The 25,382-nt window shown below is 39.1% G+C and overlaps 1 protein-coding gene across 1 annotated transcript in view; it reads left to right on the plus strand.

The window, feature by feature from the left end:
- ACADL (acyl-CoA dehydrogenase long chain) overlaps positions 1-25,382 on the plus strand; it is a 62,017-nt gene that overhangs the window by 33,775 nt on the left and 2,860 nt on the right. The window contains exons 9-10 of the mRNA XM_036926841.2: positions 14,006-14,133; positions 16,163-16,249. Of these exons, the coding sequence (XP_036782736.1) occupies positions 14,006-14,133; positions 16,163-16,249 (215 nt within the window). The remainder of the gene's footprint in view (positions 1-14,005; positions 14,134-16,162; positions 16,250-25,382) is intronic.

Genomic DNA, 25,382 nt, shown 5'->3' on the forward strand with positions numbered 1-25,382 from the left:
TGAGATCACTGAGGGAGAGAGAGTAAGGAATAAGATAAAATAAGAAGAGGTCCTAGAACAGAATCCTGAGAAAACAAGATTTAAAGATACAATTGGAAAGGAAGAGCCTACAAAGACAATTGAGAATGAACACGTAGAAAGAAGGAAGGAAATCAGGCAAGTATTGTCACAGAAACCTAGAGAGAAAGAGAGAAGAGAATTTCAAGTAGGAGGGAGTGGGGCCAAATGCTGCTTCCTGGGGAGATAAAATGAAGGTCAAAGAGTGCCCTTGGACATGATGACACAGAGGTCATGTCAGAGGAGCTATTAATAGACTTGTGTGGCAGTGGTTCCAGACCAGAGTGAGTAGAGGAGCAAATGAAAATGAGACAGTAAATACTGAAGGTGTGCAACTCTTTCCTGGGTTTGGCTGTGAATGGTAGCTGACAGAAAAGATGGTAACTGGGAGGCAAGAAGAGGTGGGTGGGGGTGGAGTGGGGAGAAATAATGTGGGGGTCAAATGAGATATTTGGAGGTTATTAATATTGTTATTATTATTATTAGGATGAGAATGCTAGAGCATATTTTAACACCTAGAGAAAGGAATTAGTAAAGAGAGAAAGACTGTTGATATGTAGAAGATAATCAACTGCATATGATCTTTGATTAAGTGTGAGAGGTGGGTGCCAAAGCACGTGAAAGATGGGCTTTCCAAGCCCTATGGCAGAGGTGCTTCCTCCGTTGTAGCTGGAAGAAAAGAGGAAGGGATGGGTATAGGTTCAGTCAGATACTGTGCTATGTTGGTAGAAAATTGTAAAAGCTCTTTTCTGAAGACTTCATTTCCTTAAATAACAATGAGGAAAGTCATTTCTTGAAAAGAGGGGAGTGAAGGGGGTATGGCAACATCTGAGGAGAGTGATGATGGATTGAAATATGCTTTCAGAGTGAGAGGATGAACCAACTGGAGAAACATAACCTGCTAATAGTGTGAGGGTCCAATTTAGTGATCATAAATTTATAGTAGTACCTTCTGCTTTTTTGTGTATCAGCATTATTAAATGGGTTTAGCTGCCAGGTTCAAGCACAGACAGTGGATGATTGCATTTAATTAAGGTTGGGTTTTACCTGGAATTTAAGGTATTGTAAAAGAACTCAGCATATGGTGGCCACAATTGCTAACCATGCCAATCAAATTTTAGACACTAGTTTTGTAAATGAAGGAACAGTGTATAAACAATGCAGTCATCAAATTAGTGAAACATTTTACCAGCAGAAAACCTAGAGTTGGAAATCTACTTCCAAAGTTTTAAGTAGAATGACTTGGCTGAAAGGTTTTTTGAAGAAAAAGGAAGAGATTGACAGGAGGGGGAAAAAGATGGCAGCATTAGAAGTGAGGCAGAAACCTCCTCCCAAAACCACATATAACATAAAAATACACCAATTACAACTAACCCTGAAAGAGTAGACCCGAAGACTGCAACAGACTGCCTACATCTGGGGAAAAGAGAAGACCTCACAGAAAAGGGTAAAGTAGCAAAGCCATGATCCAGTGGGACCCAAGCCCTCTCTCCACTCCAGCTCACAGACAGGAGGAAGAGAAATGGAGATGGGAGAGAGTAGAAGCTCAGGACTGCTAAACACCCACCCTTAGAGATGCTCTGGGAACATGAACCCACATTACATGGTGCTTTGGAGATTAGATGGGTTGGAAAGCAAAGACAGGCAGAATACTTAGAGAGACTGAGGTTCTAGCTGCTTGTAGAGAATAGGTACCCACAACCGGCTGCTCCAGGACAAAAAAAAGGCGGGCACTTTGAAAGACTTCCCAACAATGAGAGTGGTCTTAAAGGGGGAAAGATTACATAGAGCTTGCTGCTCAGGAGAAAGGACAGGTGGACTAAATTGTCCTAGCACACTCATCCCAACAGGTTGAAAACTTTCAGGAGCTTCGGGTGATCCATTCCCCTGGCTGACAATGCAGCTCCAAGGCCCTCCACTGTGATACACAGCCTGCCGATCCTTCCTCCTGGCTGGCACCTGTCTGCACACCTGCTGCCCCTACCATTGCACGGGCCAGCTGGAAGGCAGCGCCACCTGTGGCAACTATAACAATGTAGCATAGAGGCTTCTCCCTGCATGCTCAGCTCACTTTCCCTGACAGTGGAGGCAGGCACTGCATCCAGGAAGCAGGAAAGAACTTTTTACTCCAGGCAGGTACTGGTGCTGCATGCTTGCAACCCCACCATTGCCCCAGGGGCTGGGCATCTTTAGGTCGTGTTTGAAATAGCATATTAAGCAAGTTAAGTTAGTCTGTTAGATAGTAAAGAAACTACCCTTGAACCTTTGGTAACCATGAATCAAAAGCCTGAAATGGCAATAAGTACATATCTATTGATAATCACCCTAAGTGTAAATGGACTGACTGCACCAATCAAAAGACACAGAGTTACAGACTGGATAAAAAGCAAGACCCATCTATATGCTGCCTACAAGAGATTCACTTCAAACCCAAAGACACACACAGACTAAAAGTGAAGGGATGGAAAAAGATATTTCATGCAAAGAATAGGGAGAAAAAAGCAGGAGTTGCAGTACTTGTATCAGACAAAATAGACTTCAAAACAGAGAAAGTAACAAGAGACAAAAAAGGACATTATATAATGATAAAAGGGTCAATCCAACCAGAGGATATAACCATTATAAATATCTATGCTCCCAACACAGGATCATCTACATATGTGAAACAAATACTAACAGAATTAAAGGGGAAAACTGAATGCAATGCATTCATTTTAGGAGACTTTAATACACCACTCACTCCAAAGGACAGATCAACCAGACAGAAAATAAGTAAGGAGACAGAGGCATTGAACAACACAGAACACCCAGCCCAACAGACATCTACAGAACACTCCACCCAAAAGCAGCAGAGTGCACATTCTTTTCAAGTGCTCATGGAACATTTTCCAGAAGAGATCACATACTTGGCCACAAAAAGAGCCTCAGTAAGTTAAGAAGGATTGAAATTGTGCCAACCAGCTTCTCAGACCACAAAGGTATGAAACTAGAAATAAATTATGCAAAGAAAACAAAAAAGCCCACAAACTTATGGGTACTTAACAACTTGCTCCTAAATAATCAATGGATCAATGACCAAATAAAAACAGAGATGAAGCAATATATGGAGACAAATGAAAACATCAACTCAACATCCCCAAACCTGTGGGATGCAGTAAAGGCCATTCTGAGAGGAAAGTATGTTGTAATACAGGCTTACCTCAAGAAAGAACAATCCCAAATGAACAGTCTAAACTCACAATTAATGAAACTAGAAGAAGAAGAACAAATGAGGCCCAAAGTCAGCAGAAGGAGGGACATAATAAAGATCAGAGGAAAAGTAAATAAAATTGGGAATAATAAAACAATACAAAGAATCAATGAAATCAGGAGCTGGTTCTTTCAGAAAAATAAACAAAATATATAAATTCGTAGCCAGACTTATAAGAAAAAAAGAGTGTATACACATAAGCAGAATCCGATACAAGGATGGAAAAATCACTATGGACACCACAGAAATACAAAGAATTGTTAGAGAATGCTATGAAAAATTATATGCTAACAAATTGGATAAGCTAGAAGAAATAGACAACTTTCTAGAAAAATACAACCTTCCAAGACTGACCTAGGAAGAAATAGAAAATCTGAACAGACCAATTACCAGCAATGAAATTGAATTGATAATAAAAAATCTACCTAAGAGCAAATCCCCTGGACTAGATGGCTTCACCACTGAATTTTATCCAACATATAGAGAAGATCTAATAACCATCCTCTTAAAGTTTTCCAAAAAGTAGAAGAGGGAATACTTCCAAACTCACCCTATGAGGCCAGCATCACTCTAATACTAAAACCAGGCAAAAATACCACAAAAAATATTACAGACCAATATCCCAGATGAACATAGATGCAAAAGTGCTCAACAAAATATTAGCAAACCGAATTCAAAAGTACATCAAAAAGATCATCATGATCAAGTGGGATTTATTCTAGGGATGCAAGGTTGGTACAATATTTGAAAATCTATCAACATTGTATAGCACATCAACAGAAAGGACAAAAATCATATGATCATCTCCATAAATTCTGAAAAAGCATTTGACAAAATTCAATATCTATTCTTGAAAAACTTTCAACAAAATGGGTATAGGGGGCAACATAATAAAGGTCATATACGACAAACTCACAGACAACATCATGCTTAACAGTGAAAAGCTGAAAGCTGTTCCTCTAAGGTCAGGAACAAGACAAAGATGCCCACTCTCCCCACTTTTATTCAACATAGTACTGGAGTTCCTAGCCATGGCAATCAGACTACACAAACAAACAAAAAGGTATCCAGATTGTTAAGGAAGAAGTTAAACTGTCACTGTTTGCAGATGACATGATATTATACATTAAAAACCCTAAGGACTCCCCCCCACAAAACTACTAGAACTAATAACTGAATTCAGTAAAGTTGCAGCTACAAAATTAATACACAGAAATCAGTTGCATTCCTATAGACTAACAGTGAACTAGCAGAAAGATAAATCAGGAAAACAATTCCATTTACAATTACATCAAAAAGAATAAAATACCTAGGTATAAACCTAACCAAGGAAGTGAAAGACCTATACCCTGAAAACTACAAGATAGTTATGAGAGAAATCAAAGAAGACACCAATAAGTGGAAGTACATCCCGTGCTCATGTACAGGAACAATTAATATTGTCATAACAGCCATCCTTCCTAAAGCAATCTACAGATTCAATGCAATCCCTATCAAAACATCAATGGCATTCTTCAACGAACTAGAACAAATGTTCTAAAATTCATATGGAACCACAAAAGACTGAACAGCCAAAGCAATCCTGAGAAGGAAGAATAAAGCTGGGAGATTATGCTCCCCAACTTCAAGCTCTACTACAAAACCACAGTAATCAAAACAAATTGGTACTGGCACAAGAATAGACCCATAGATCAATGGAACAGAATCAAAAGCCCAGATATAAACCCGCATATATGTGGCCAATTAACACACAATAAAGGAGCCATGGATACACAATGGGAAAATGACAGCCTCTTCAACAACTGATGTCAGCAAAACTGGACAGCTATATGTAAGAGAATAAAAATGGATTACTGACTAACTCCATACACAAAAGTAATTGCAAAATGAATCAAAGACCTGAATGTAAGTCATGAAACCATAAAACTCTTAGAAGAAAACATAAGCAAAAAAATCTCTTGAATATAGACATGAGCAACTTTTTCCTGAACGCATTGCCTGAAGCAAGGGAAACAAAAACAAAAATGAATGAGTGGGACTACATCAAACTAAAAAGCTTCTTTCTGTACTATCTAACAGCAGAACAAAAAGCATCCTACAATATGGGAGAATATATTTGTAAACAACATATCCAATAAGGGGTTAACATCCAAAATATATAGAGCTCACATGCCTCAACACCTAAAAAGCAAATAACCCAATTAAGAAATGGATGGAGGGTCTGAACAGACACTTCTCCAAGGAAGAATTTCAGATGGCCAACAGGCACAAATGATGCTTCACATTGCTAATTATCAGGGAAATGCAAATTAAAACCACAATGAGGTATCACCTTACACCAGTTAGGATGGCTAACATCCAAAGGACGAGGAACAGCACATGCTGGCGAGGATGTGGAGAAAGGGGAACCCTCCTACACTGTTGGTGGGAATGTAAATTAGTTCAGCCATTTTGGAAAGCAATATGGAGTTTCCTCAAAAAACTAGAAATAGAAAGACCATTTGACCCAGGAATTCCACTCCTAGGAATTTACCTTAAGAATGCAGAAGCCCAGTTACAAAAAGACATATGCATTCCTATGTTTATTGCAGCACTATTTACAATAGCCAAGAAATGGAAGCAAGGTAAGTGTCCATCAGGAGATGAATGGATAAAGAAGATGTGATACATATAAACAATGGAATATTATTCAGCCATAAGAAGAAAACAAATCCTACCATTTGCAACAGCATGGATGAAGCTAGAGGGTATTATGCTCAGTGAAATAAGCCAGGTGGAGGAAGACAAGTACCAAATGATTCCCCTCATTTGTGGATTATAACAATGAAGCAAAACTGAAGGAACAAAACAGCGGGAGACTCACAGACTCCAAGAAGGGACTAGCAGTTACCAAAGGGAAGGGGTTAAGAAGGGTGGGTGGGAAGGGAGTGAGAAGGGGATTAAGGGGCATTATGATTAGTACACATAATGTAGGTGGGTCACGGGGAAGGCAATATAGCACAGAGAAGACAAATAATGACACTATAGCATCTTACTACACTGATGCACAGTGACTGCAATGGGTTGTGGGGGATGGTGGAGATTTGATAATATGGGTTAATATTATAACCACGATGTTGCCCATGTGAAACCTTCATAAGATTGTATATCAATGATACCTTAATAAAAAATAATAAAGAAAAGAGAAAGGGGGAGATGAAACCCTGGTAGCTTTTCAGGCCAGCATTACAAGAATTAAGGTCAGGTGTGGTTTAAATCTTACTACAGTTACTTGAATCTGAGGCCTAGGCAAGTCGAATTCTCCCTCTCAGAAATGTTTTTTTATTTGTAAGATGTGAATAATATCCATAGCTACCTCATAGAGTTACTGTGATGAGTAGATGAGATAATATATACAAAGTGCTTAGAATATTGCCTGGCAAAGTAAACACTCATTAAAATTAGCTGTTGTTGATGGACACTGACTGTAAAGGGGTTTATAGGGGAGACCTGGTATAGGGGAGAGCCTAGTAAACATAATATTCGTCATGTAAGTGTAGATTAGTGATAGCAAAAAAAAAAAAAAAAAAAAAAAAGGGCAGTTCCTGTGTGGTAACCTCCAACGAGTTCTACACAAGGGTATAAAGGGCATATAAAAGTGTAGGCAAAGGGTCTGTTTGTGTTTATACAGAGGATCAAAGCCTAATTGGGCTACCCCGAAAATGAACTAAGATATGATATGAAAAAGAACTTCCAACATCTGCACCCTCTGGAAGACTCATGCCAGAAGATGATCATCAAAAAACCCCAACAAAGATCCACGCACTGCTACAGCTGTAGATGCACTCATCCCACCAGTTCCTGGACCTGCCATGGGAATGAGGAAGGAGATATCTAAGCTGGCCTGTGCATACAGTAAAACAACAAAATTGGACTGGATCTATACTGTTTGAACTCAACCAAGAATTTGGAGAAGTGCAAATTGTAGCGCTCCAAAGTCTTACAACTACAAACTGTTTATTGTTAAAAGAACATATGGCATGTGAACAGTCCCCAGGAATGGGTTGTTTTAACTTGTCTGATTTCTCTCAGACTGTTCAAGTTCATTTGGACAATATCCACCATATCATAGATAAGTTTTCACAAATGCCTAAGGTGCCTAACTGGTTTTCTTGGTTTCACTGCAGATGGCTGGTAATTACAGATATGCTTTGGTTATGTAACTATACTCCTATTATGTTAATGTGTGTGTGCAATTTAAGTAGTAGCTTAAAACATATACATGCTGAAGTTACTCTACAAGAAGATATATCAAAGAAATAATCAATCTTCCCATGTTTTCTTCCGCCTGCTACTTCTATAGCTTTTCTTCTTCCTTCCTAATTACAACCCTTAAATAGAATTCGTGCCTCATATCAAATTTACCGAGTATCATAATTCTTCCAAGTGGTAAAGATACCTCAAGACAAATGCTGGGCATAGAAGCCACAGGGCATAAATATGCAAAGAAGTAAAAAGCTAACTTTTTCAAACAATAAGGCTTCTCTCTCACTTACCAACTTCACATTTCCCTGTATGGCCCCGGAAGATGACTGGTTAGCCAGAGACGGGTAAGATTCCTCAAGGGAGGAACAACCTAAGACAGGCACAGTCGCAGGGGGGCCATCAGGTGAGAAATTGGGGATCAACAGAGGTGAGGCTTAGAACCTCACCCCCCCGTTCTGAGAGAAATCTTCTGCATACGTGGATGTTTTATTGCCCTTGTCTAGCTTGGATTAACACATAGTCTACAGGCACACACCTGATCATCTACATGTGCTCTCTTACAACACTAAACTATGTTTTCTACCTTTATCTTGTATCTACCTACCACTTCAGCATTTTATTAAAAATAATAATAATAAAGAGAGAAATGTGGTATCCACATATAAATCAAGTATAAAAACCAAATGAGTATTCATATTTGAACTGACTGTTTATAGTTCATAATGTATGAGCAAAACCGAAAGTTTCTGTGATGACTGCCCTTGTACTGTTCACTATGTAACTTATTCATTATGTAAGAATTTGTTCTACATGTAAAAACTTGTTTGTTATGCCTCAGAAGATTGGCGACTGACAAAAATTAGGCTTGGGGTGGAATAATGATTGTGCATTGAGCATTGACTCCCCTATACAGAATTTTATTGTCGTTAACAACCATTTGATCAATAAATAAGAGAGATGCCCTCACAAAAAAAAAAAAAAAAAAAAAAAAAAAGGACAGACTTCCAATGGTAAAATAAATTAGTAACCGGGATGTAATGTATAGCATAAGGAATATAGTCAAGATATTGTAACAGCCTGGTAGGGTGATAGCTGGAACCTAGAATTATGTATATAAATGTTCTACCACTGTGTTGTACACTTGAAACTCATGTAATGTAATACTGTGTGTCAACTACCCTTCAATAAAAAATAATTATTAAAAAAAAAAAAAAAAATTAGCTGTTGTTATTATTTTTCCCTTGTGTAATCTCTTCCTCCATTTCATTCCTATAAAGGGAGTCTTTTGTCAACCTCCTGCTCCTGCTCTGGACCTATTTCATGTTGTTTTGGGAACTATTTGCTACCTGTATGTTCTATATGTTCATCAGGTTATCTTTTTCCATTCTGAAAAAAACTTACATCCTGACTTTCTTATTGATGTAATAGATTTAAAATTATTGTCCTAAATGTATAAAAATGAGACACACACTTAATCAAGAAAATATTTTTAAAAACAGTATGACTTGGCTTGCCTGAATTGTGATTTCCTTAAGAATAAGGATGCTGTACTTTATATTCCTTTTCATTTATGTATCACTGTTTATAAATATTGGTGATTCTCAATGACTGACCTTTTCCCTTCAGGCATTTAGAAATGTCAGGGAGGAGGAGGATGCACAACATTGGGGGTGTTTTGATATTTAGTGCCCTGGAGGCCAGTGTTGTTAATGTCCTGTAATTCAGAGATACTTTGTGTAGCAACCAATTGTCTCACTCAAAATGCCAGTAGTCTCCCACTGAGAAGTAAACATACATTATTTATATTCCCTTTTGTTTCACTGAGTAAATGTGTATAAATTGCCTTCTGAAGGTAGCAGTGCTCAAATATAATTCGAAAGGTATGACTCTGGAAATATACACTATAGGATCCTAACAGTATGACGTGGTATCACTCTGACTTTCCCAACTGTACCCAAAGTGGATTTAGTATTGTTTTCTTTTGAAACACAACCACCACCACTTTCATATCAAAAATGCTTATTTGAAGAACACTCTTGCCTTTAGTCCTATTCTGGATACTATAAAAAGTGAAACAAGTAGACATATTTCCATCCACTTGAAAATCTACATTTCTTGTATTTATGGAATTCCTATTAAATTACAACAAAGATGACTACAATATTACTTAACAGTTACACAGGTAATCCAATCTGTATAGCTCAGAATGTTAAATGTGATTTGACATTTAACCATGAAGGAAGTAGAAAACTGGTATAATGTATTTTCATAGGAGGAAAATATTATTTTTAAATATTTACTTATTTACAAGTAAATGTGTATACATATTTTTTATAACAAAATGATACTTTTAATCCTTTTCAAAGTAAGTGCTGTTGTATTGTTGCCTTCTTTCAAAGGTAGTTTACTAACATTTCACTAGGTGGCAGTAGCATTCTGCTTCAACAGTGTGTTACTGCTATGGGTAGTCAGGGCCTCTCATTTTATTTCGCTGCTTCTCAGATATTGTGTTTTTTTACAACTTGAAGGCTTGTGGCCACCCTGTATAGAGGAAGTCTATGGGTGCCATTTTTCGTACAGCATTTGCTCACTTTGTGTCTCTCTGTCAGTCACATTCTGGTTAATTCCCACAATATTTCAAACTTTTCCATTATTATATTTGTTACAGTGGTCTGTGATCAGTGATTATAACTCTCTGAAAGCTCAAGTTATTATAGCATTTTTTTCAATACAGTATTTTAAAATTAAGGTGTATATGCTTTTTTTAGACATAATGCTATTGCACACTTTAGTGGAAATATTCTTTTATATGCACTGCAAAGCCAAAACATGTTGACTCACTTTATTGCAATATTTACTTTATCCCAGTGGTCTGGAACCTGACTTGCAATATCTCTGAGTTATGCCTGTATTGTTTTCTAAGTAAATGTATATGCTCGAGATTTCTGAGATGTTTTTCTTATCTTCCTGTTTTACCTAAATAAGTTTCCTTGACTATATTTTCATGTTCAGTCTAATAATATATTCAGAGAAGATGAATGACCATACATGCCTATACCTTCTGTTCCAGAGCTGGGTGCACTATGGTTCTAGTTATGAAATAGATAACCTTTAAATGTCATATTATACTTGGCCAAATGTCATTTTATGACTATATAATATTCAGTTTCCTTTTTCTTTGTTATCTGGATTTTGTACATTTTGGCTCTTTCTATTTGGATGCATTTTACAAAATTTGTCTTCTTTTTAGGATGGAGACCTACATACTTGAGCAGCAATAGTTATAGCATTCTCATTTATTTTTATTTATACTCTCCATGTTTGATGTCAAATCTCATGACCTTCCATGGAATAGACTACAAAACAGTGAAATTCAGATATAAATAATAATGACTATCATTTATTGGATTGGGCCTATGTGCCAGACACTGCTAAATGGATTGTCTCATTTTTTTCTTTACAACATCTGTATATAACAAGTATTATATCTATCCTCATTTTACAGGTAAAGAGACTGAAGCCAAGAGAGACTAAGTGACTTTTCCAAGTTTACACAGATAACTCCAGGACCAACGCTGTTGACTTATACACTATTTTTACCACAGAAATTTAAAGTAGATAGACCTTCTTCCTTTCTTCACTTCCTTTACTCATGGGCAGTGAAGTGGAAAGTCAATGTTGTTTTCTAATGCAAGCTTTAGTTATATCCTGTGTGGTATTCTAGGACACAAACTAATAAGAAAAGGAATAGGAGAGGAAAACAAAAACCCTTCTTCTTTATATTTCTCCAAAAGTAAAATATCCAGCTCTTAAGACCTCACATGTGAGATTAACCATAAAATTGGGCAGCAAACCTAAGATGTTTTATTTTATATATGAGTCATAATATGTTAGAGTATAACTGATGGTATTGTTCAATGGGCTGGATCACCACTCTGAGGTGCCTGCCAATTCCATAATTCTATGATTCTAGGAATTTTGTCATTTGGAACTCTGAAAGAAACTCTGGCTGATCCATTTAGTAACTTTAGGGGAATTTTTTTAAATGCTTGTGTTGTCTCTTAACAACTTTAATGAATGTTGAAAATACTGCAAACATGTTGATCGTTCACAAAAACATGCTGTTAATAATGTATGGTATAATTATTAGCTATCGTTCATTAGAGAACAATTTCTGAAAGTATGACGCAGTGTCTGCTGTGAAGAGGAAACACCAAATCTGTTTAGTAACAACCAGCTTAATGCCAAGAATATGTAAATATTTAATCTCTTGTCCCCAGAGAGTAAGTTACGTACTCTTGGAGGCATTAATTCCTTCAGACTCATGGACCTCACTGAATCCACTGAGGCAAGACTTCAAAATGAGCCCATCCAGATCTGAAATTTAACTTCAGCTTTGGGAAGCTCCCATCATTCCCATAGAAACAGCTCTCGACAAATCAAGAGTGAATTGATCTTGATTCTTTCATATTGCCAATAGAGCGTAAATTCTCAAATGTGTCATCACAGGAGGGAAGTGAGCGTGGGGAGAAGTATCTTGAGACTTGTCAGATTCCCCCTTATTTTACAAATGAAGTTTCATATATAATGTCATTGAACTAAACCAGGAATAGGCTTAGATCTCAGTTTCAGGGATTTTCATGAAATGTATACTCACGTTTTCAATGTACAGTAGAGTATTAACCCAGTTTTTTCATTTCGTGTTTCATCTTTAAGTTTTCTATGAGTAAACTTGGATGTGTGTGTGGGAGTGGGAAACGTGGTGCTGATTGACAGAGCAGAAATTTGGCCTAATATAAATGATTGGAAAGAAGATAGAAAAAGTAAGGGAAAGAATGAGTACAGAAAAAAATTAGATATAACCCAGTCTGTTCTGAATTAAAGGCCAGGATACAAAAGTGGGAAAAGTGTGGCACCATCCTTCCCCTGCTTGGTTTTGGAATCAGCGGATGCCAGTCAGTCACAATGTCTGTTTCTAGAACAGGATGGGATAGAGCCAAAGGAAAGGCAACCAGCTTGGTTTTTCATCAGCACAGTAGTTATGTCGATACACCTATGAGGAATCTGGCCCTCAGCTCCTGCTCCACATGATGCACCCTGGTCTTGCCTGCAGTTGGGTCTTACTATACTCCTTTTCTGCTCTTTTCCAGAAATGTAAAGTACCCAGCCCATCCCCACCACAATGATCCTGAAAGGTTGGGTTCTGTGGTTTGAGAATTGCCCTAATTCAGTAAAGGCAGGGCCAACATCCTCTCAGAATCTGAGCCCTAAAACATTCCTTGGAGAACTCAATCATGGCTTTGGACGTGGAGTATATTTAATTTCTAGTTTGATTTTCACTTTGCCACCTTTGTCACTAACTTCCACGCCTTTTGTTAACCACAGTGAATGTCTCACTTGTAAATTCCACAGCGAAATGATCAAACTATTTTCTGTCTCAATTTCCACAAGGAAGATGGAGCTAGCGAACCATAGCTCAGCCTTGAACCTAAGAGGTCAACCAGAATGGGGTGTATTTTTGGAGGTTTACCCAATGTGGAAAGCCAGTTTTTCAAATCCAAGCCAGTTTTCTGAAGGAGGTTGAAGAGTTGGTGCCAAAGAGACCAGATGTAAATTTAAAGTTCTAGGTGTGAGTGCCAATAGTCAGAAATGCAAGAAAATGTGTTTGAAGGGAGCGTAATTGAGAGCAATTGAGGGTGGTCTAGATAGAAGGATTTCCGAGAAAACTGTTGGTTGACTATGGCTAACAGGAAGGAGGTATATGGGTATGTTAACACTGACAATTCCAGAAGGTTCAGTTCAAGTAAGAGACTATTTATAAGCTATTGAGAGTGATAAAAGGGCAGGTGGTGAGAGGTGGGAGAGTTTGGGGGTGCTGGACTTTGATCTCTTGGGGGCTCTGATTCTGGTACTCCTCTACAGCATTCTACAGATCTAGAGTAAATACTTCGCAATATAAAATGATGTCTAATAAACATTTTTTATGTTGTCTCTCCAGCTTGTTACTTTATTACTTTACATCAAGACAAAGAAGCAGAATAGAGAAATGTGTATATACTTAGTTTATTAATTGAAAAAATTCTTCATGGATTTAAATTCTTGAGGAAAATGTGTATTCAGCAGTTGTACCTGAAGGACTATACCACAAGATGGTGCTAACCCATTAAAGTTATGCTCTTATAAGAAGTTTCCCTAAATGGCCTAAATTTCTGAATCTCAAACATGAGATGTTATTTATTTTTGCATCTCTTTTAGTACAGTTTTCCTTAGCAATGAGATATAATGGGTTTTAAATTTAAGCTGTTTAGTTAATGTATGCCTCTTTGGGGGAGAAAAAGAAAACCCAGTAATTCAACTTCGTATTTCTCTGATGCAATTTTTGATATGCTAGGTGATCCAAAATATGCTCTTCTACCATGCTCTTTTTTTTCTTTCATTTCTGTTCAACGCAAGACGGTGCAGCATAAGCTAGCAGAATTAAAAACACACATTTGTGTAACCAGAGCTTTTGTGGACAGCTGTCTCCAGCTGCATCAAGCAAAACGTCTGGACTCTGCCACTGCTTCCATGGCAAAATACTGGTATGTATGCTACAGTAATTAAAATGTGGTATTTCCACAGATTGTTATAGAATTGTTCCAACTTTACACTCAGCCTCAAGGGCCTTAAAGGAAGTGTAAATTTAAAGGCTGTGTAAATGAAAACCAGCAGTGAGAACCAACTTTTTAAAAAATGCTGAAAGGTCCCACTAAGCCTATTTATAATGTGCTAAAAATTACTCAAAGTTGGTATTTAACTTCTGGCTTGCCATTGAAAATAAAATATTAAGAGACTGAAGTAAGGTGGCTAATTAGTTCATTCAAGTCATAGTTTGATTTCAAATGATCTGTTGAGTGGCAGGATAGCGAGACCAAAAAAGGGCAATGAAACTTAGTGTGCTGAGATAGAGTCCCAATTCTTTCATTAAATTTAATTATCTCTGGGCAACATTTATATCTGTAAAATCATAGATTAGACAGGACTTTTCTTTTTAAAGTGTTTTCCAGATTTAGAAAAACTTCTGAGGAATTTACTGTCCAAAGTTGCACATACTCTATTAAGTGAAAGGAAAAATGTACCATTAAGTTCAGAAAGACTTTGATTTATATTAAAGATGATTAGCTATGATATTAAAGATGAGTTCATTGAAAAAGATCCCTATAAGGTTTTTGTATATTTTAAGATGCAAGAACATAGTTTAAATCAAGACTCTGGAAGTGAGTTTGACTTCCTCTGTTTTAGAAACAAACATCCTCACATCTCATTAGCCCAAAAATAACCTAGAAAAAAGTCCTGTCATTATTCATTAACTTGTGTCCAGTTCAGTCAGAAGTAGAAATATGCAGAATAGTGCTTTATGTAATGATTCCAAAATATTAAAATTGCCAGGTTGAAACTGATGTGAAATTACCAGAAACTTGTGCTTTTGGGGGAGACATTTTGCATTTCCATTTATAGCAAGTTCTTTGACTAGGTGGAAAAGTATAAAAAATTTTTTAGATAAGATGTTTTTGGAAAAAAGATATGTGGATAGCTATTGACCTCACTGTTCTTTGAAAACACTAGGTTTATAGACATACTGGTATTTCACATTGAAGCAGAGGAAGCAACTAGTTATAGCCCAGTAAATATTTCACTAAAATACTTGCCAAATACAAAAATTTATAGAATCCCAAATATTGTTGCCCCCTTGTGTCTTGGCTGTTAATCATTATATTGTTATTGTGCTTCTTAGGAATATCCTCACCTGTCCTATGGTTTGAGTTAAAAATTATTTTAAGTAGGAAAATGTGTCTATGCTTACCTTTGCTTTATGTTTCGCACTATTGAAGAACATTGAAAAGAATTTTCAACTAATATATTTTTATGTTAAGATGAATAAAATCCCTCCCACTTATCCTATGAATTTTAATGATAGTTAAAATTGTGATGAGATCAGAAAATAATATTTCTCAGGTATTGATATAAACATGCTTCAGGAATAATAATTCCCAAATAAGTTTTAATGTGTTTCCTATAAGATGGCATGTACTTCAATAGTAGTCTACCCTTTTAGGTTTCTACTTTTACTTTCAGTTTATTTCTGAAAACCATAAAATTTTATTTCACAGTTACTGAAACTCAGACTTGCAACCTTCAGGTAGAGTGACATCTTTGGAGGAAAAAAGGCATTTTACAAAGCAAAAGGAAGTAGGTGACTGGATAATTACACAGTTAATGTAGATCATATAAAGAATCTAAGTAAATTAAACCGAATTCAAGTTTTTACTATATCACATTCAAGGCATAAAGTAGCCAAAATCTATGTTCCATATTTTGTTTCTAGCCTTAACAAAAACCCAGCCAGAAATATAATTGATGAAGAAAGTTTTCACTGTGTGAAAATTTTCCTGAGATTTGTTTCATATGTGTTTTATATCAGTCTTCTCTGACTGGGTAATATTCCTGATTTTAATTGGTTGATAAATGTGGCATTTAAACAATCATAAATAATTTGTTTACTAATTGTGAAGCACCTCATGAAAATCCATTTCAAGTGTTCCTCTTCTGTGTTTTATTTCGGTTTTCTAGGGCATCTGAGTTACAAAACAGTGTAGCTTATGATTGTGTACAGCTCCATGGAGGTTGGGGATACATGTGGGAGTACCCAATTGCAAAGTAAGTATGGCTGTTGTGTTACACTCTTCTGGATGATGTGAAGAAAAAGGAAAATTTCTTTACTGTGCTTTGTATACTGAGTGTAGAGGGAAAGGAGGTGAAAAATCTTGGCATTTTTCAACTGACTACACAGTGTGTTCAAGCAGATGTGAACGGCTTTATGTTATCAGCTTACCACTGGGATTTTGTTATTCTTAAACACAGGAAGGAGACCAGTATACTAAAAATTGATGCTTGGCTTTATTTGAATCAGTATACATACAGAAGGAATAATACCAGTTTCTTTTTCTTTTTTTTAAATAGTATTCTATTTCACTGGTTAACCATAATTACTCAGGTTATTTCTGTTTTTTTACTGTGACAGTGCTACTACAACGAACACCTCTATACATTGATCTTAGGTACATGTATTTTCAGTTACAACAGAACAGAGTGTCGGAACTATTGCTAGTTTAAAAGTATGCATAGTTTAAATTTCAATTTATTTCTAGATTATTCCCTCCAGTTTATAGCAATTTATACTCAAATGAACAAAGTCTGGGTATGACTTATCCTCCTAAGCTATGAACCTTAATACCTTTTAAACTTTGTGCTAATCTACCGGGTTAAAAATAAGTTATCATTCTTATTTTAATTTGCATTGACTATTAATTATCTTATTGTGGTAAGATCATTTAGCATGAGAGCTACCCTCTTCACAAAATTTAATTGTACTATACAGTATTATTAATTATAGGTCCAATGTTGTACTGTAGATCTCTCATTTATTCATGTTGCTTAATCGAAACTTTATGCCCATTGATTAGTGACTTGCCCTTCCCATACCCCCTTCCCCCTTTAGCTCTTGGCAACCACCATTCCTTTTTAAGCCTATGAATTTGACTATTTTAGATATCCAGTATAGGTGGAACCATGTAATATTTGTGTTTCTGTGGCTAGTTTATTTCACATAGCAGAATGTCCTCAAGGTTTATCCAGGATGTCACATACTGTAGAATTTTTTAAGGTTGAGTAGTATCCCATGGTATGTATATACTACATTTTCTTTATTAATTTGTCTGTGAACATATAGATTGTTTCCACATCGTGGCTAATATGAATAATGTTGCAATGAACATGTAAATGCTAATATTGCTTGGAGATCCTGTTTTCAATACTTTTAAATACATACCTAGATGTGGGATTTCTACACCATATGGTATTTCTATTTAATTTTTGAGGAAATACCATACTGGTTTTCATAGTGACTACACTGTTTTGCATCCCTTCTAACAAGGTGCAAGCATACCAATTTCTCCATATCCTTTCTAGCACTTGTTTTTTTAAAATTTTTTTATTAATAGCCATCCTGACAGGTGTGAGGTGATACTTCATTGTGATTTTGATTCTCATTTCTCTGATGATTGGTGATGTTGATGAGCATTTTTTCATATACCTGTTAGTCATTTACATGTATTCTTTGAAAATACCACTTTTTTAAAACTAAAAAAGAAGAAAAAAAGCACTAAGAAAAATTGACCTGCATATGAAAAGGATCTAAATTGTCATATCTTAAATATTTGATGATTTTGCTCTAAAAAAATGAACATAATTATTTTTTTCCAAATAGAATTTTTATTTCCTTCAAATTAAAAGGAATTAAGTATCCTTTTAAAATTCTATTACATATAAGTATTTTCCAGTTTGCTGACAGGCAGCATCCTCTTCCATATTTCTTCCTCTGTCCCAATAATTTCTTCTTCCTCTCTTCCTATAGTCTTACCTCTATAATCTCCCCATGGCATTTCTCCTCATCACTCTAGAAAATATGTTTTTCCCCTTATTTGGCAATATGAGTTTATAAAATTTGCCCACAGAAGTTTTGCTATGTAGAGAGAAATCCAATTTAGTTCTTAATCTGAGAATGGAGAATGCCGTGAGCTTCTAAAACATTTCCTAATTTTAATCTATATACAGAGTTTCTTAAGGGGAAACTTATCATATGAGTATTCAAAGTGTAACTCTAGGGGTAAAATCCCAGGGCAAAATACCTTTGAAACTGAAATCAGTCAAAGGGAGAACTCCCCAAGGTGGAAGAAACCCATTTATTGTCTATAAGCAGTCATCCACTTCGGCTCTCCCATGTCTCTTGTGACCCTGATGCAGAAGACGGGAACCCACTTAACCTCTCCAGTCCAGATATGCCCTTCCTGGCCCTTGTAATTACCTACTGATATGGAGATGGACTACTTCTCTCCACCCATTGGAAACACCTATTTATATGGAGATGCACAAAAGCCAGGTGAGAGATTCTGGAAATACTGCAATTTTACCCACAGCCCACCTCTCCAGAAATCTCGTCTTACAATCCTACTCATTCCCCCACTTCCACAGTGGCCCCTGTGTGAGAAAACGGGAACATTATAACCAGATTAATAACATACAGTAGCAGTAGCATTAAAATTATGATAATCCTCAAGCCAGAGGATTCAGCTGGGTTCAAAGTCCTATGCAGATTAAATCCATAGCTCACTCGTCCCACAGGCAGGCAGTAGCTGAACAGTTAGGGAGTTCAGAGCAATCATCACATGGCAGCTGCAGCCATGCGGCACATCTAGACCACAAAGACTGTAGAAGAAAATAACCTTAAGGGCAATAAGATACATGTTTTAATGACACCAGCATAGGCAAATCTTGTCCATCAGGTAGGAAACATGCAAGAGAGTGGTCCTGTGATAGGACAGTGGCAGGAATGGGATCTTGTTCTGGTCTAGTATACCAGACTTTGACCCCCTCCCTGTGGGAGTTACAGATGGGTCAATATATAGGGCTATGGGAGGTACATGCACTGACCATAAAGATAAAGCAAAACTCCGTAAGATGCTCTTACCTCCCAGATATTTTGGATACACTACCATGATCTTTAGGGACCACTTTGCTGTTACTCCAGGAATACACAGGGGGCCAACTTCCAGGCCTTGTCCCCAAGGTGCCAGAAGGGCCAGCCATTGCAGATCTGTGTGTTGAAATGTCCAGGGCCATATCCACTCAACAGTCTCCAGGGTTTAATGCCTTAGGGGCTGGCAACAGAATGTTGCTCTACTGGCCCATATCTGGGCTTCAATAACTCCTCTTTGGTTTGCACATATAGTTGTATAGGAGAAGCAGCAGTGTGTGTTAGCATATCCACAGGGCACAAGGCTCCTTTTTGGGGCTTCTCATTCAAACACCATAGCACTGTCCATAAACAAGCTGACCAGCCCCATAGACTATTGGTGTCCTACTTCAGGCCAGATTTCAACAAACCATTGTACTTCTATCATGCATGCCCTGGTAGGGTTATATGGTAGATGAAACTAACACTTTATTCCTAGTTGCTGCATACATTCTTGTAATGCATGTCCAGTAAAGTGAGTGCCTTGATCTCTCTCAGTGACCTGCAGCCTGCCATAGGCTGCAGAGAGATGCTCTAGGCCCCTCTTGGTGATTTGTTGATCTGCATGACATGCAGGAAAAGCATCCAATAGTCCACTAGCTGTGTCCACAGAAGTCATGGCATACTGATATCCGCAGAGACCAATATAGTCTATCTGCCATCTGACAAGGGGTATCGGCCCCTTTAGTATTCTCCCATGTTGCTGCAGGACTCAGTGTAAGTTCCTCTTAGAGTATACAAGGCACTTCTGCCAGGCTCTGCTGATTTCTTCAAAGGTCAATGGCAAGCCCCACCAATGGGCTACAGCCCACATGTCTTTTGCCCCACATGCAAAAAATGCTTTTGTAACCACTGGGCTGCATCAGAGGCAGGCTTTCCTTCTATCCAATACACCGGGGCCAGTGTGTTTGCTTCATCATTTCCTGGAGATACCAAAGGTAAATGGCTAGTCACATGATATGCAGTAAGAGTCCTTAGTCTGACCAGAGGCCCATAGGTCTTGCCACAGCTCTTGCCCCTATAGGGGCTGGAAACCAACCATCCAGTTGGCATGGTACCATGTTGATAGCCACAGGGTCAAGCCCTGATAGATGGCCCAGCTATCAGTGCAGACAACTATAGGGGAGGGCTCCTGGGTGATCACAAGCCATACTGCCCACAACTCAGCCCATTGGCTGCTGTTCCCCTCTCCATCCTCCATCCATATTGTCTCAGTCTTAGGATGGAAAGCCACAGCCCTCCACTTTGGGGGCTGCCCATGACTGGAGCTGTCTGTATACCAAGCATCTTCAGGTATAGGGGCTTTTCCCTCCTGATAAGGACACTTAGCTACCAATAGCTCAAAAGCAAGTTCTTCCTGCTTTCCACTGGTATACATCACTGGCCCCAATAAGTGTTGGAGTTCTCCATTTAAGGGGCTAGTAGAGAGGGCACTATGCTGCTGTAAATATGCACCCTATTTGGCCAGTGTAGGTTGGCATCTGTGCCATGCCACTCAGTGGCTTTGGGTCCAGTCTTGCACCCACCCCGCGATGGCATAGGTGGTTATTACCTTGGTCTGAACTGTTCTGGTGATGGGCTTCATAGCCAGCAAGGTGTGGTACGCAGCAGCCAGTTGCTTCTCTATCAAGGTGTACCAGACCTCTGCTCCTTTCCATAGTTGTGACCGGAATCCAATAGGTTGGCATGTCCAGTCAAGCCGCTGCCAAAGGCTCCATCCATAACCATCTTGGGTTACATGAATATCTAGCTCACAGGACCTTGATGAGTCCATTACACTCAAGGCCTGTACAGCCTTGACTATGCGCTTAGCGGCAGTAAAAGCAACTGCACATGTTTCATCCCAGTCCCATCTGATGCCTTTTCCTACCAACAGGTATAAGGGCTTCAGAGTTTGTGCCAAGTGCAGGATAAACACTCTCCAAAAGCCCAAAAGGCCCGAAGTCTCTTGTAAGACTTCCACAGTGGTAGGGGTAGGGAAAACCTGGACATTGTCTATGACTGCTTCAGGAATCACTTTAGTTTTACCTGACCAGACAACCCCCAAGAACTTTACAAACAAACCAGGTCCCTGAACCTTGGTGCTGTTCACAGCCCATCCTTTCTCCTGTAGATGTTGCAGCAGTCTAGGTGCTGCCTCTTCTAAATCTGCAAGAGAATCAGATGTGAACATATCATCAATGTAGTGATGCAGCCACACTGTTTGCAGTTTCTTCCATGTGGCCAAGTCCTGGGCTACAAGTCTGAGACAAATGGTGGGCCTGTGGAGGTATCCCTGTGGAAGGACAGTGAATGTCCACTGCCGGCCTTCCCAGGTGAAGGCAAACTGTTCCTGACTTTCCTCTGCTATGTCAATGAGAAGAAAGCATTAGCAAGGTTCACAAGTTGATACGTACCTAGCTCATGCCTGAGTGTTTCCATAAGGGCTACTATAGAGGGGACAGGAGCATGCAAAGGGGGTGTGACTTTATTCAATTCCCTGTAGTCGATGGTCATATGTGAGGAGCAGTCTGACATTTTCACTGGCCACACTGGGGAATTAAAAGGGAGATAAAAATATCTCTATGAGTGGGCTTTATGATGCCCATCTTCTCCAACTCCTGTAGTTTCTCCAATTTCCTTATGCCCCCTGGGCAATTTATACTGCTTAGTATTTGCCATTCTCTGAGGTACAGGCAGAGCTATAGGTGGGTGCTGAGCATGTCCCCTCAGAACTAACTTTACCACATGTACCCTCAGTCGAAACTCACCTGCAGTGGTCTGTAACCACAGGCCCTGCAGGATATCTACCCCCCAAATATATTCAGGGATAGGAGAAAGTACACAGTATGCTGTTTTGAGCGTAAGTGCCCTGTTCCCAATGGGATTTGGGCTTTCTCTACTCCAATTGCCTTACCCAATAGCCATCTATCACAGCAGGGGTCCTGGGAAAACCCTCAGGGTTGCCATAAATCAGAGAATATTCAGCTCCTGTGTCCACCAGCAGCAGGACATGTTGTACATTCATGGGGGACCATGAATTGCTAATTCTACATGTGACTTCCTGTTCCCACCATGTCCCCCAAGGCGGGGGCCTCGATTCCACCCTCAGTCAAACCATGATACCCAATTGTGTTCTTGTGGGGGTGAGGGCCCAGGCAGAGCCTGAGTACTGTACCCCAGGAAGTCTTGCAAGGACACAAGCCGGATATGGGGCTTTACCTCTGGCTTCCATGTCCTGGACTTCAGTGGCTGGAACTGCTTCTCTGGCTTTAATTGGTGCCACAGTTCTAACAAGGTCCTCTTGGGCTGCCCATCAAGTTTTTCTTTCACTACCCTGGCCTTTATCAAATCAACCCAACATCTGGGTCCTTGAGATCTTCACGGGGCCCTTTGCACCTCTCCTTTCAGTCATAGCCTGTGCTTCCTTCTGTGCTCTTATTGTTTCAATCTCCCCCAGATCTGCTAAAGTATGAGTAGCCTCACTTATGGGTTGCCCTATGTGGGGGGCAAGAATAGTCACTAGGGATCCACACAGAGATGGGGGGAGCTGTATGCAGCACCAGATTTCAGTGAACAACTCCTCCTCAGGGCCCTTAGGGTCCATATTATAGATGATATTTTTCATGCCCAATTCCCACAACACCTGCTGGTGCTCTGCATATGTGTTCCAGCTAGTGGGTAAGTATGGTAAATCACCCTGATTAGGCCAAACTGCCCTGATGGCTGCCGTCAGCCAATCCAGAAGTGCCTAATTCCCTGAGGTGTGACTGGCACTTTGCAACTGCTGCTGGAGGGAAGGGGGTGAGTCATCAGGGAGGCCAGTCCACACATTTCAGAACCTGACATAACAATGTTTTCCACCCCCATATCCTAGAGACACAAAAGCCATGTAGGCAGATATTCTGATGGCTTCTGCTGATACCAGACACTCATGTCCACCAGCTCATCCTGGGTATAGGGGCTGAGCATGGAGTGCTCCACAACCTGGGGAGGGAGTGGCTCCTCCCTCTGAGGCGCCCATGGTTGTTGCATTTTTATTTTCTTAATTACAACTGGGTGGACCTTTAATACAGGAGAAGCTAGTGCCTCGGGCAGTGGCCTCCATGGGCTGAGGGCCCCACCCCCTCATCCTCTCCAATCATCTCTTCTACCATCTCTGGGGCTGAAGGTGCTGCTCTTTCCTCCCCCTTCCCCATGGCCTCCTGCAACACGGATTCTCCTGATACCTCCTCCATCACTGCTGCTAATGTATCGTCCAGGAGCACAACCTGTCTTCTCAGTAACCATCTCTCTTTCTTAAGGGCATCCCATAGGTCATCGCCCAGCTCCTCCAAGCAATGCTGAAGTGTGTCTCTCTCCTGCCAAAGTCTCTCTCTCTCTCCTCAATAACCCTCTCTCTCTTCTTGATAACACCCCCTAGAGGGCCCCACACCTCTAGGAGGTGTTGTATCCTATTTTGAGGAAAAGAGATCCCACAATCCCACCTGCTACACAGCCATTCAGGGTCTCTAAGCAGTCTTCTGTCTCACAGAGGGCTAATTCCACAGCTTCCTGTGTCTCCACCCTTCCCAAATTCTGGGGAAGGCCCCACTCCTCAAGGAGGTGCTTTACTCTATGCTAATTCCCCACTGGGGGCCCCTAAATTGGAAATTCCACAGATAGGGGGCTTACAGGTGAAGCTGAACCCTCTGCCACTGCCACCACTGGGGCTTCCCCACCATGCACAGGGGGTGTTCTAGGCATCTCCCCACCATTTCTTGGGCATCCTGCTCAAGGGTTGCACAGATTTTGGGTTCAGAGGTTGTGCTGACTACCGCCAGATGTAACTCTGGGGGGTAAATCCCAGGGCAAAATACCTTTGATACTGAAATCAGTTGAAGGGAGAAACAGAGTGGGAGAAACCTTTTTATTTCTTACAAGCAGTCATCCACTTCTGCTCTCAAGACCTAGCTGCAGAAAAAGGGACCCTACCCAACTTCTCAGTCTAGAGAGGGCCTGGCTGGCCCCTGTAATTACCTACTAATATGTAGATGGCTACCTCTCTCCACCCTTTGGAAACACCTATTGATATGCAGATGCATGAAGGCCAGGCAAGAGATTCTGGAAATACTGCAATTTTACCCCCACAAAGTGACTTTCAAATTTATCATTTTGGCAAGCATAATTGAGTACACTTGATATACTTTAAGCTTTTAATGAGGAAAATAAACATTTTATTAAAGTTACAGTATCATTAAGCAACTCAGAAAGCTTTAATCACAGGGTGTATATACCCTTTTATAAAAACTCGGCAACGACTAGGGCTTTTACCTTTGGTGTGGGCATGTAAGGATGAAGTAACTAAATGTTTTTTATATATATTTTTTATCAATACTTGTTCTTAGATTTTGGTATATTCTTTCAGAATTATTTCAAAAAAGACTTAATCAAAAGCAGATTTTTTTTTATCTTTGTGTAGTCATTGAAACCAGAAGTAAACACTGAGTTATGTTAGCACATATTAAATCATCACTGGAATTTGTTCTGTGCATTTTCGTGTTTTATTCATATATTAATCCACTTATTCACAATATTCCCAATGTTAATAAAGTAAAATAATAATGGATGCTTATATTTTTCTACTTAACTGTGCTGCTACTACTGCTGCAGGGATTGTAGACATGTAGTGGCTCAGTGTTTGTCTACTTCAGTTTGGGTTCTAAGAAAGGCATATTAGGTAAGAGGGAGTCAGCCATCTACATGGCCAAGAATATAGAGTGTAGCATAAGTCTTGGTCTCAGTTTTCTCAGAGGCCATTCCATTAGGTCAGTAGCAAGCAAAACTTGTAGCTTGATGATTTATTTGAAATCCATGGTTTCAATTTGGGAGACTTATATTTCCTTTCAGAAATAATAATTCCCTTCTTGGACAGTTTGCTAGTTCAAAGAGTGTATGAACTTTTTAAACTAGACTTCTATTTCACTCCCCAAAGACACAGGGAAGGAAATTTTTTTAAGATAAAAAGAGAAAGAGTAGTAGATAATCATGAAAATGCTAATTGGACACATTAGGCAGTATGTGGATGCCATGTATAGACTTTGATTTGATAGAAAAAATCATTCTAGTTCTTATTTCCTCAGATTAGCTGTGTTATTTGTGTGTGTGTGTGTGTGTGTGTGTGTGTGTGTGTGTGTTGCATAGTCTTGTTGTGTTGTCTAGTGTGTTGCATAGGTTTCACAGATAAAAGAGGTGCTTTTT

Source organism: Manis pentadactyla, chromosome 6 (genome assembly GCF_030020395.1).
Source record: "Manis pentadactyla isolate mManPen7 chromosome 6, mManPen7.hap1, whole genome shotgun sequence".
NCBI lineage: Eukaryota > Metazoa > Chordata > Mammalia > Pholidota > Manidae > Manis > Manis pentadactyla.